At 39.9% G+C, this 14,080-nt stretch overlaps 1 protein-coding gene across 1 annotated transcript; it reads right to left on the reverse strand.

Moving 5' to 3' along the window:
- Positions 1 to 5,805: 5,805 nt before the first annotated feature.
- Positions 5,806 to 13,793, reverse strand: LOC127537546 (dual specificity tyrosine-phosphorylation-regulated kinase 1A-like; the record flags this gene model as incomplete). The annotated part of the gene is made up of 5 exons (XM_051960125.1): positions 5,806 to 7,713; positions 9,573 to 9,676; positions 11,935 to 12,117; positions 12,884 to 13,004; positions 13,605 to 13,793. Coding segments are annotated over 5 exons (1,113 nt in total), but the record flags the coding sequence as incomplete, so codon positions are not given.
- Positions 13,794 to 14,080: the final 287 nt, after the last annotated feature.

Here is a 14,080-nt window from a genome sequence, read left to right on the forward strand (position 1 = left end):
GCTGGATCCCCCTGGATCTTTATCTGCCATCATGTAAAAAAAGATGAGCAAAACAAGTCGCCAGCTAACTACATAGGGAGACGCCAGTGTTTACAAACAGTGACGTCACGAAGTCACGTGATTACCGCGCTGGTTGGCAAAAGGAACCAGAGGAACAATGGCTGATGCGAACTATCCTTCCGTGAAATTGTCCGATTATGCTCAATCCTTATCACCTGAGGCCCAACAAAGATACGCGAGTAAGCTGAGATATCAGGGAAACAGTAAAACCTTGCCAGATCCCTACAATTTGAAGACTGGGTGGGTTGACGATCCTTCATTCTGGCCGGACATTTCCTTCACCGACATTTATTTTTACTTGATTGACACTGCTGGGCAGTTCACCCACCCAAAAATATATAATTATGAATTAAAAATAATATATCTTCTGTTAATCCTCAACAAGATGTCAAAGAAACGTCAAGAAGTTGCTGTATTTTTTGTCTGCAGTATGGCTTCTATGTAACAGTAACAGACCCACAGCATTGGTGATCGAAAATAGGACAATTCTAAAAAAAGGATCGCAAGACGCATACAGAAACACATATGGTTACAAATAGGAGGCTGCTGGCTTAAGGAGATGTTATTGAATATACTTCATTCGACTTTAGTATACTTTCATCGCCTAAAAAGCGATCGGTAACACATGATAACACTGAACCAAACCGAAAGTGTAGAGATCGCTTCACGCGAAGGATGCGACACTAAATCAATATGTTTTGGTAAATAAGCTCAAAGTTGGACATACTAAACATGTTAAACTGTTGAATAGTTTACCTGAAGAAAAGTGGGAGCCACAAACACGATCTCTGCTGCTTACTGGGTACAATTTTTCCTGTTGATGGCCTGAAGCCACTGCCATCTTCTCTCTCCTGAAATCGGTATTTGGTGAAATTCCAAGCTTGATCCCTTCTCAAAACGCTTCGTACAACCAACAACTACACATGCTATTACCATTGTGGTAAATACATGTGCAATTTCATTCATGAAAAGCGATAACTTTACGTATTTGTTTCAAACCCGATACCGCTCTCGTAGCAAGCCGTTATGTTACTGCTGGTTCTTGCCAACCAGTAGCAGTCTTGTACCACGTGACCATAACAAATGACGACACGCTGGCAACACATACACAAAACACGTAAGTCCAAGGCGTACGTAATCTACGTAACTGGGCCTGAGCATAGACTGTATATGGGCCTGAGCCGGAAGATTTTTGATTGACAGGAAAGGGAGCAAACCAAACGCCTCGGACCGAGCGCAATGATTGGCTGATGTTTTTCAGGTCCTGCCATGTCCACAGTTATTTTTTTTAATTTTAATTTTTTTTAGAAACCATACATACAAGTCCAGTAAAGGTCAGTATATTCATTTTATGTGAATCAGACAAATTAAACAAAAAAAATAAAACATCCTCCATAATGCCTTTAAGAAACATTTTTAACTTTTCTTTTTTCCACCAAGAAATGTTCAGAGATTTTCCAAAATTGTTGAAAATGTGGACATCAAAAGCTTCACTGTTTTTTCCACATTTTTAAACGGTCAGTTTTGACCCACAGGACAGCACGAGGGTTACATTTATTTTGAGTTTTCTTGTTCTTGTTCTTTGATGTTAATCGCCCATTAGCCCAGCCGGCTATGAATGGTGGAGCTAGCAGGTCTGTTCCAGTCTTGGACGCTGCCATTGCACAGGAGCGCCAGCAGATTTCTCACCCACTCCCCAAGTGGTTAGCTTTTTGGTTTTAGCATGTGAAGGGCTCTGTTTAAACGAGGCTGCCCTGCCCTTCACAGTGAATGACACCATTCACAGCCCTTGGGTGTAAACCCCACGCTGTCTTTATGATGGCCAGTAATGTGAATAATGGTGTGCCACTATCAACATAATTTCTGTCAGTGTTCTGCTTCTTCTGAGATATTCTTCCTGAAGGATCTGCTAGAACGTGGTACCGCATTTTCCCCAATTAAAGTGTATTTGGTGGCCATTTTGGTGTGCCATGTGGGCTCGGTCAGGCCTCCTGTTGGTCAGCATTCCCTGATTAGGAAGTTCATAAAGAGAACCCAGTGGCTCCGCCCTGCTTCTTAAAGCTTAGGTTCCCTCGTGTGATTTGCCCACCATATTAGAGGCACTCTTTTGAGACCTTAGACTGCTCTGATTTTAAAAAAAAAACACTTTCACTAAAACAGATTCTGGTGTTGGCTTTGATGTCAGCAAAGAGGAAAAGTGAATTACATGCTGTGTCTGTTCATGCACTGCAAAAACTCAAAATCTTACCAAGTTTATAAGTCTTATTTTTAGTCACAATGTCTCATACCATTTGATTTAAGATAAATTCACTGAACAAGTGACATTTCAGCAAGATGGAGGGACTTGTTTTAAGACAACGCATCTTAAATGTCTTGTTAAGTCAAACAATCTTGAAATTAGCTTGTTTTGAGTTAAATTTTACAAGAAAATTCAAAATCACTTTAACCCTCCTGTCACCCTGCAGGTTAAATTGACCCGTTTTAAAGTTTGAAAATGTGGAAAAAAATATATTTTCACAGTGAAACTTCTAATGTCAATATTTTCAACATTTTGGGGAAATCTTTGAACATTTTTCATGTCAAAAAAGAAAGTTTAAAAATGTTTAAGAACATTTACATAAAAATCAACCAAAATCCAGCAAAATTCAATGGATTTTGGTTGATTTTTATGTGAATGTTCTTAAAGAAAATATTAGTTTTTACTGATATATATGTAATCACTTTAGATATTTTTAGGATTTTTTTGGAAGATTTTTCCTCATTTTTTGAAAATGTTTACAAGAATTTTCTTGCCAATTTGGGGGATTATTTTAAAATAAACCTTTTAAGGGAAATGTTTAATTTTTAGATGATTTTTTTGGATTTTTTTTTCAGACAAGGAAACAATATTTTTTGGTGCCCGTAAATGAAGACAACAGGAGGGTTAAAACATCTCAAATTAGGAGGTTACATGAAATCTATTTTTAAGTGAATTTTTATCGCATGTCTGGCTTATTTTAAGACACCTAAGCTTCACAATCCTGGTAAAATATAGCTTAAAATAGGTTCCCCCAGCTAACTTTAAGATCTCAATATTCTAAATATATTTTATTTCAACAGATCTTACCAAGACGTTTTTCCACTTATTTCAAGGTAAAAAAATAACTTTTTTTTTCTTGTTTTAAGAGGAGCATTTTTTCCAGTGTGAATCATCTTCAGTTTTTCCCAACACAATAAGAAGCAGATATTCCACCCTGATGCTGCCACTGAGCCTAAGGTTACTGAGTCTTCTCATCATTTGCCCTACTGGAGCTGCTGCTGATGTCACTCTGTCCTGTGGAGGGTTCATGCATCTACACACGTGGACAAAATTGTTGGTACCCCTCAGTTAAAGAAGGAAAAACCCACAATTCTCACTGAAATCACTTGAAACTCACAAAAGTAACAATAAATAAAAATGTATTGAAAATTAAATAATCAAAAACAGCCATTACTTTTGAATTGTTGATTAACATAATTATTTAAAAAAACAAACTAATGAAACAGGCCTGGACAAAAATGATGGTACCTCTATAAAAGATTGAAAACTATTTGACCAGAGTGACATGATTAACTCAGGTGTGTCATTTAATTGACATCACAGGTGTTTCCAAACTCATAATCAGTCAGTCTGCCTATTTAAAGGGAGACAAGTAGTCACCCTGCTGTTTGGTGAAAAGGTGTGTACCACACTGAACATGGACAACAGAAAGCGAAGGAGAGAATTGTCCCAGGACATCCGAAAAAAAAAGATAGACAAACATCTTAAAGGTAAAGGCTATAAGACCATCTCTAAACAGCTTGAAGTTCCTGTGACAACAGTGGCTCATATTATTCAGAAGTTCAAGACCCACGGGACAGTAGCCAACCTCCCTGGACGTGGCCGCAAGAGGAAAATTGATGACAAATTGAAGAGACGGATCGTTGGAATTGTATCCAAAGAGCCCAGAGCAACCTCCAAAGAAATTAAAGGTGAACTCCAAGGCCAAGGTACATCAGTGTCAGATCGCACCATTCGTCGTTGTTTGAGCCAAAGTGGACTTCATGGGAGACGACCAAGGAGGACACCACTGCTGAAAAAAACTCATAAAAAAGCGAGACTGGAATTTGCAAAAATGCATGTTGACAAGCCACAAAGCTTCTGGGAGAATGTCCTTTGGACAGATGAGACCAAACTGGAGCTTTTTGGTAAGGCACATCAACTCTATGTTCATAGACTCAAAAACCAAGCATACGAAGAAAAGAACACTGTCCCTACGGTGAAACATGGAGGAGGCTCAGTAATGTTTTGGGGCTGCTTTGCTGCATCTGGCACAGGGTGTCTTGAAAGTGTGCAAGGTAAGATGAAATCTGAAGACTATCAAGGCATTCTGGAGAGAAATGTGCTGCCTAGTGTCAGAAAGCTTGGTCTCAGTCGCAGGTCATGGGTCTTCCAACAGGACAACGATCCAAAACACACAGCCAAAAACACCCAAGAATGGCTGAGAGAAAAGCGTTGGACTATTCTAAAGTGGCCTTCTATGAGCCCAGATCTGAATCCCATTGAACATATGTGGAAGGAGCTGAAACATGCCACTTGGAGAAGACACCCATCAAACTTGAGACAACTGGAGCTGTTTGCTCATGAGGAGTGGGCCAAAATACCTGTTGACAGCTGCAGAACGCTCATTGACAAATACAGAAATCGTTTAATTGCAGTGATTGCCTCAAAAGGTTGTGCAACAAAATATTAAGTTATGGGTACCATCATTTTTGTCCAGCCCTATTTCATTAGTTTGTTTTTTTAAATAATTATGTTAATCAACAATTCAAAAGTGATGGCTGATTTTGATTATTTATTTTTCAATAAATTTTTATTTATTGTTACTTTTGTGAGTTTCAAGTGATTTCAGTGAGAATTGTGGGTTTTTCCTTCTTTAACTGAGGGGTACCAACAATTTTGTCCACGTGTGTATATGGGCAGCGCTAAGGAATTTAGGAGCAGTAAAAAGCCCTTTGTGCCATAGAGGGAAGCCATGGTCCTGTCAGTGGCTTCACACTGGGAGGACATGGCAGAATATGAGGGCCAGAGACTGCAGCCTTCGGCACACCTGCAAGCACATGTCAGAGATTTCATGACTTCATGGGCTCTGTTTCAGATGCTTCTATCTGCCCAGCTGCTAGTTGGGCTTCCCCTCTCCTGTCTGAATGTGACCACGCCTTCACTGGTGCAGTCCGTCCTTCAGAGGGGCTCTGGGTGGATCTCCTGTCCTCAGGTAGACCAGCCGGAGACGTCTTTGAGCATCGGAGCATGTGATCCAGAAGTGGGCTATACCTCCAATTTAAGGCACCGACGAAGGTTGGAGAGAGAGCTTGGTTACTACGGTAACCTGGGCTGTCTGAAAAGCTGAGTTATCTCCCTGCACCACACCACTAGCCCACTTCAGGTGATCGGTCTGGTCTGCGGAAAGATGTAGTGGAGCTTCTGTGACTGGGAAGCAACCTCTGAGAACACCCGACTCATTTTGGAACGTTTTCAAGCTATTCTGAAAACATGCATTTATTTACTTTTTGAATATCCACACTTCAGACAGCCCGTTTTGATCCCCCATAATACGAATTGTGACTCCTACAGGAAGTAAAAAGGCACAAAAAATAAGAATCAGATCAATAATCGGGATGAGCGTCACCGTAACATGGCATGAAGTGGCGGATCAGATTGATAGGAAGAAAAGCGGAGATCTGATGTTTATTTGACTTTGGTGTGCAAAAGTATACTCTTTATTCTTATTATATATCCAACTTTATTTTTGCCCCAACCCTTCCCTCCACCCAGCCCCCACAACCGGTGGCATTCCCATGTCACCAGTTACTGTCACTGTTACAATAGCCAATCAGAGCTCACCTGCAGAAAGAAGGCAACCAAACAAAGAAGAGCAGAAAAAAGGGTTACTTTCAGTTTGTTTTTTTCTTGTTAAATAGTAATAAATACATTGAGATGCAGTGGTTCTTACTTTATCCTTTTCTCTTAAGCAGAAGGGTTAAAAAGTTTTTTTTTTTAAATTTCTGTTTCTATTTCTTTTTATTTCTTTATTGATCTGTGTTGGATCTTTAGCAGCAATCCGGACCAGTTGTCATGGTGATTAGCAGCACAGAGAGGAGGAGCTGTCTGGAGGAGAAACACAACAGGAGCAGGAGGAGAGGAAGAAGAGAGCAGAGACGAAGGGAGGATGATGATGATGATGATATGGAGGAGATCCCTAAGGGTGTCAGCAAGGCATCAATGTCCTGTCACCTTCTCCTCCTCCCCCCACCTCCCTCTCGCTCTCCATACTCAGTCACGACCAGGCAGCAGAGAGCAGCGATGGGAGGACGCAAACTCAACGAGAAAGTGACTTTAACAGACAGGAAGTAGAATCCATGGTTCCTGAATCACACGTATGTTGGTGTTTTCTCCCTGTCAAACCGGCTTCTGTCTTCTCGATGCAGCGGAATGCATGCACGTGCACGCACACGCGCACGCACACAAGTGATCTACGTCTGAGTAATGGCTAGCAATGGCTTCTGATTTATATATGTATGTATATGTATGCATATATACACATTTATACATATAGATACATACATATATAAAGTGTGTGTGTGTATATCTATATATATATAGATACACACACACACATACACACACACATATATATTTATAAAGAGAGAGAAACGCAGAGAGAGAAAGAGAGAAAGGTGTGTGTTTACAGCCACTATAGGGAGTAAAATGGGAAATATACCTCCTCTCTCTTTCCTCTTCATCCTCCTCCTCCTCATCAGACTTAAACAACAACCAAATAGAACACGCAACTCCTCAAACCCGAGAAAAATCAAATAATATTAATCAACAATAATATTAATAAAAACAAACTTGTCACAATCATTCCTTTCCAATTACAGTCGCAACAAAGACAACAAACTATAACTGGATAAAAGGAGTTTTCCCAGCATCCTCCTTCCTCCTCCTCCTCTCATGCAGTACAAACTGTCCCCTTCAGCACAAAGTTCACCTCTTTGTCTCTGAACTCTGGCTGTATGTGTGTAGTTGTAGTAGTTGTAGTTAAAATTGTATGGCTTTAGGGCATGGTTCAGGTTTTATCAAGAGTTGGCTGGCCCCTCGTCTGAGTCCGGCCTCCCTCTGCCCCCTGCAGTGGGGTTATTGTTGTTGGAGGAAGGGTAGTAGTCCTCAGGGGGTGGGGCTTGTGGCCCAGGGGCGGTCGGGGCCGTCCGAGTCCGGAAAGCAGACAGTCCAATTGGCAGAGCGAGAGGCAGAGATGCAGAGCCAAACTGAGAGGCCTCCATGGAAGACACCGCCCCCAGGTGATGCAGCCCGAGGGACACGCCCACATCCATGCTGTCACTCATCTGGGGTGAGGATCCTTGCTGGCCCCCCCCTCCACCGATGCCTGTCTGTCCCCCCTGTCTCAGACCACGCCCACCGTTCCCATGGTGAGAGTAGGTCGGGTGGGGGTGATGGGGCGGGTCCAAGAAGTGGCGCTGGTGTTGTTGGGAGGCAGCCGGCTTGTGGAGCAGCAACTGGGTGTACGCTGGGTCCTGACCCCCACCTCCACCATCACTGCCTGGCCACATCCTCATCTGCTGCTGGGAGGGAGCCTGCTGGGGACAACAGCAAGGAGGTGAGACACACGTGGGGCAAACAGATCTGCTTTTATTTCCACTTTCCTTGCAAAAAAAGTCACAGGGACTAAGTTTAGCGGAGGGCTCCGGGGTTGATACTGACTCTGACAACAAATACACAATCAAATAGTGCAGAGGGACTTTACAAAGCTCAAGAAAGATGGTAGAAAAAGTGATTTGACCTGTTGGATGCTGTTCCTAGCTTGTGTGTGACATAGGGAGTGATTTGAGAGTAGATCATGGCTATAACAATGGGTATTTTGCTAACCAAGTAGAGGTGTAATGGAGGTAGTTCTCTTTAACTTGGCTAGAGCACCGTAGTAACTTATACTGCAGAGATAACGTGACCCAGAGAAGGTTACGTTCAGGGTTTAGGATTTAAATCAGCTGCAAGAAGCGTCTCTATTCAACCAGAGTGTGTCCTGACGATTCTCTCTGAGTGATACAGACTGAGGGGTTCTGTTAGCGAGCTGTGTTACTAAAACCACTGATGGAAACTATGGGAACCTGACATGTATTCAGCGTTTCACACAGAAACTACATAATTTCACTTTGATTTGGCCAAAAATTGTAATTTTACCCTGCAATAATGGACAATGAGATCACTCTAGTACAAGATTATGTTTAAATATATGAAGTTTTTAGGTTAAACTGCTCTAATTTGCAGCTGTCTGTCAGAAATAATCGGCTGCACTGATCAGCAATATAAATATATACACATTTTAGCAGCTGATAACTAACTAACCTCACACCACGAGACTTCTTTTTGTGGGGATACCTAAAAGACAAAGTCTATGCAATGAGACCTGCAACAGTCACTGAATTGAGAGCAACCATTGAACGTGAATGCACACAAATACCAAGGGAACTGTTTCGTTATGTGTGCTCTTCCATCGCTTCATGTTGTCGGCGGTGTCTGGACCAGAACAGACATCGGTTTGAGAACAGGCGGTGACAAAACAATATGAGATTTGTAAATTCTTTCACATCTTGAAAATTAAACGAATTATAATAAACATCTAGTTTACACTTATTTAAAGTGTGTATACATTTTTTTGGGACACCCTGTATTAACACACCATCAGCTGTTTTCTACCAGTATTCCAGTCTTGCATCATTTGCAGTAGCAGCACTCTTTACGACTACTTTCATAATCCTTGTTATTGTCCGTTATAACTACCTGTTGACTGAGGTAGGTGACACACAATCGCTCAATTTTGTGCAGAAAAGAGTCAAATGATGCCCTATTTTATGTGAATGCACACAGAATAAAGTTGCTAACCACCTCTGTGATACCTGAGGGCTGTACTACAAAGCAACTTTGACATAAGCGTATTTTCTTTGTGTGAGTTGGCGCAACAAAAACTAAAGCCCCAGTGAGAGATTCCAGGTATCACAATAGTAATAGAGCCAGGTTAAAAGAGAGATACTGAAAACTCTGGATTTAAGCTCAGCATACGTTCATAACCCACTGATCTGACGTCATAGTACAGCTCTCTGTTATCTCTGACTGGGGCTTTAGTGTAGTTCGGGCCGACTTACACTAAACAAAGCCTGGTTATGTCAAACTTGCTATTTACTACAGCCCTCTAGTCTTCGTCAGGAAGGGCTCACATAGTTAGCTTACCTGTCTGAGACACTGCAAAGTAACTCACGCCACCTATAGTGCATGTGGCTCTTCACATTCACAGGAAAAAAACAGCATGAAGCATAAAGTATACAGACACAGATGCAGAGGTGGAACTGCAGCTCATCCAGTTTGTAGAACACAACATGATTCCTAACGGTCATATAAGAGTGTACGGAGAGTTAGGCAGTAAGGTAGCGCTGTGTACCTGAGGGCTGGTCATCTCATAGTCTGAATGTGTAACAGCAGAGTTGTAGTAGCGGTTACTGTAGCGGTAGTTGCGGTTGTCATTGGAAGAACCACTGGAGCCACCTGGGGATAAAGCAGACCAACTTTTAAGTCACACTCCTGCTGGTTGCAAACGCGTGCACTGCAAAAACTCTAAATCTTACCAAGTCTGTTTGTCTTATTTTCAGTTAAAGTGTCTCATCCCACTTGGTTAAAGATAAATTCACTTAATAAGTGTCATTTCAGCAACATGGAGGGACTTGTTTTAAGACAACGCATCTTAAATATCTTGTTAAGTCAAACAATCTTGAAATTATTTTGTTTTAACCCTCGTGTCGTCCTGCGGGTCAAATTGAGCCGTTTAAAAGTTTAAAATGTGGAAGAAATCTATATTTTTTTCACAGTGAAAACTTCCACATTTTCAAAACTCTTTGGGAAACATTTTTTTTGTGGAAAAAAGAAATGTATAAAAAAAAAAAACGCTCGGGAAAAAGTATCAACCAAACTCCAGCGAATCCCGAATGTTCTTAAATAAAATATTAGAACTTTTACTGACATATATGTAATCACTTTAGATATTTTTAGGATTTATTTTTTCCTGGAAGACTTTTACTCATTTTTGGAAAATATTTACTTTTTTTTTTTTTAGATTTTTTAAAATTTTTATTTCTTGCCAAATTTGAGTATTTTATTTTTGAATTGAATTTTAAGGAAAAATTTTCAGGAATTTTCTTCCTGAAGATTTTGCTAATTGTTTTTCATAAATTTGGAGAATTTTTTTGATAATTTTTGGGGATTTTTGTCAGACAAGGAAACAATATTTTTTGGTGCCTTAAATGAAGATAACAGGAGGGTGAAGACACCTAAGCTTGACAATCCCAGTGAAATAGAGCTTAAAATATGTTTTCCCAGCTAATTTTAGGATCTCAATATTCTAAACATATCTTATTTCAAGAAATCTCACCAAGGCATTTTCACTTGTTCTATTGGCAGATTTTTTATTTCAAGGTAAAATTTCTTTGAAATAAGTTATTTTTCCTTGTTTTTTAGAGGGGCATTTTTTCCACTGTGTAATTTTGAATGATTTGTTTTTTAAAAATACTTGTAAAAAAAATCATCACATGTAAAGAGTTCAGGGTTCCTGTTTGTTCATGTGTCACTGCTGCTTTTAATAGGATTCCCCTTATGGAGCTGTCACTCAGAAAGCTTGGTTTATTTTGTACAGACCAAAGAAAAGGCGTTATCATTACTTAGGTCTGCTCCATTTTTTGTTAGAATTGACCAAAAGAAAAATATTCGTGTGAGACATCATCCTGCAATGTTGCAGTATGTGGACCAGCCAGAGAAAGTCTCAACAAGGATATTTCCAGTTACTGTCAGCAAATCCTGCTTCACCTCAGCATAGTTTTACTTCTCCTGTTTGACGTCACCCTGAGAACAGTAAGTAATAAGTAAGTCCTCCACAGACATGAAGAAATTCAGGTCCTAAGAAACAGGAAAGAAGCAACACAACTTGCATCACAGGGCGATGAAAGAAGTCTGTTTTCCTGTCTTCTTGAGGAATTTAACTCCTGTCAGAGCTGGTTATGACACAAACAGCATTAACCCTCCTGTTGTCCTCATTTATGGGCAGCAAAAAATAGTGTTCCTTCGTCTGAAAAAAAAATCCAAAAATTTGTACAAATTTGCAAATCTATAGGAAGAAAATTCTTAACTTTTTTTTAAAAAAAGTTTCCCTTAAAGCGTTTTATTAAATCCCTAAATTTGGCAAGATATAAAAATTTTAAAAATAAAAATTGTAAATATTTTGTAAAAATTGCATAAAAATCTTCCAAAAAATTGTACAAATATCTAAAGTGATTACATATATTTCAGCAAAACCTTTAATGTTTTCTTCAAGAACATTCGGGAAAAATCAACCAAAATCCAGCGAAATTCACTGGATTTTGTTTGATTTTTCCCTGAATGCATCTCTTTTTTTCCCCCAAGAAAAAAATTTCAAAAAAATTTCCCAAAAATGTTGAAAATGTAGAAATTTTCACTGTGAAAATATACATATTTTTTCCCACATCTAGTCCCTGTTTGGTTTAAAGCAGATCTACTGATGTTCAGTTCTATATTTGTTTTTTTTTACAAATTGTAGTTTCATGGCAGCTGTGACAATCAGCCTCACTTGTTTTTGATGTAAAATCAATCATTTTAAAATCCACAACAACTTCTTTTTGAGAATGAATAATTTTTATGGAAATGCAAAACCGATTTTGTGGCGCGCTGTGGATGAACAGCGCAGAGGGACGAGTCAGAGAAGGTCGAGGGTGCGGAGGACAGTGTGTCTACTTTACCAGAGCTAGAAACAGAGCTAGTAGTGGAGGTTGAATGAGAGTGGTCCATGGCAGGAGAGGTGGATGTAGATGAACTGGTGTTGGTTCCTTCATCTGTTGTTTTCTTGAAGAAATTGTGCTGCAGGGCGTAGAATGGTGTAATACGGCTTTTTGGGTCATAGTCCAGCATGCGCAGGATCAGGTCTGGAACAGGACAAACATTAAAATTATAATAGTTATGTAGCCAGCTAGCATACTGCTGGTGTTTGCTGGTTTGAGTTCTGCCTCACCTCAAGCAGATGGCACTATTTACCATCTCCTCCATGTTATCACCCATACTTTGTTTTTAGGTCATTGCTTGATATGCTTTTATTCTGTTTTTAGTGTTGTGAAAAAAGAAATTAAAAACACTGAACTACTTTTTTCTTTTTTTAAACACTCATTTAATGAAAAGACTATGGCTATGTCGTTTCCTAAAAAAAAGTGTAAAACTGTTGCAAACTACTAATAAAGTAAAATATGGAAAATCACATCACAATAAATATTCTACCAAATAAAACTAATATCTGGAAATGTGCTTCAAGTACTGTCCTGGTCTGGTATTCACATTATCAGCTTTCAGCTTCACCCAAGGCCTGAGCAACACAAATATTTTCTTAAAATAGATAGTTAGGAGGTGCTCAAATGCCACGGGATGCCGGGTCTGCACTGCACTAAACTTTGTCTTGGACCAGCGATTCACAGTCAGATGATGCCATCTCAAAATTAGACACACAACCGGCTACACATCTGATCATAGCCGAATGAAGCCGGCACATCGCGTGTGTCAAATCCATCTTCCTTTGTCAGTCATCACTGTACTGAACTGAAATCGGCATAAATAAAGTGCTGGACTGGTACATGAACTGAAAAGCTCAGTATGTGTACGGTTACGTCTACTTTTGCATATGAATACAAACCGATGGCTCACCTTTAAACTTCAGGTAGTCACAGGGGGCGTGTCCTGGCTCTCCTGCTCTCCGGCCCCCTGGACCTCCAGTCTCCACACCCAGAATCTCATGAAGACGCCGTGTGGCCGGGGGCTTGTATTCCTAGAAAATATACAGACAGTCATAAATAACTGTGTAAAGAAAAACACGAGTTCAGAAAAATAACTGAACACAAACAGTAAAGAAACAGTGACGGACTTTGCACTTCAGAATTCTCATAGAGTCACACAGTTCTGAACATTGTGTTTTTATAACACACTGCTGAGGATTCAAACTGCTGGACACCCACATATGAGGAGGAGAATTAAAATCCACAGCCACTAATGATGTCCAGATATTCAACAATATTAGTTGTAGACAACTCTCTTACAGTTTTCTTTTAACAGAAAAAAATTTACCAATTTTGTCAATAAGTTGCAAAAGGGGAAAGAATATTTTGATTCCCATTCATAGTATTTTATAAACTTTTTTGTCCTGTATCACGCATTTTCAGTTAGAGTTTTCATTTTCAGTTAAGTCGTCCTAACAGCAGCAGTCTTAGGTATTAACTGAGTATTTCAGTCATTCTGTGTTTTGCTTACTTGTGCGTCTCTTCTGCATATTGTTTAGATTTACTGGACTCTTTGCATCACGTCACTATCAGGACATATTAACATATTAAACTCAAGGTGTGAGATAACTTTCAATGGAAGTAAAATGTACCTTCTTGACATCCTTGTTCTTCTTTACCGTCCACAGACCATCCGAGAGCTTGTCAAAATACTTCCTGGCTTTAGGAGCTGCGTCTAGCATGTGGCTGGGAGGAATCCCCAGAACCTCCACGATCTTATTCATCTGATCGACCTGTTTACGAACACAAACATAACCATCGCTGTATTCTGCACATAAACTTTATTACAGGTCTTCTAAAATATGACAAAAGCTACAGGGTCAAAATACACAAACAGCAATGCTAGGATTTAGTTAACTGTCGTTTGGCCATTTTTACCTGAATGAGCAGCTTTACACAGCCATCCACAAGCTTCTGGTTGTACTTTTGACAACTCAGTTAAACTAAATTTGTTGGCTTTCTGACACAGACTTGTTTAATCATCACACTCCACAGGTTCCCGATGAATAAGAACTTTGGGGAGACCAGTTTAAGTCCTAATTCTAGCCTGATTTAGCCATTGCTTGAT

The sequence above is a fragment of the Acanthochromis polyacanthus genome, chromosome 15, assembly GCF_021347895.1.
Source record: "Acanthochromis polyacanthus isolate Apoly-LR-REF ecotype Palm Island chromosome 15, KAUST_Apoly_ChrSc, whole genome shotgun sequence".
NCBI lineage: Eukaryota > Metazoa > Chordata > Actinopteri > Pomacentridae > Acanthochromis > Acanthochromis polyacanthus.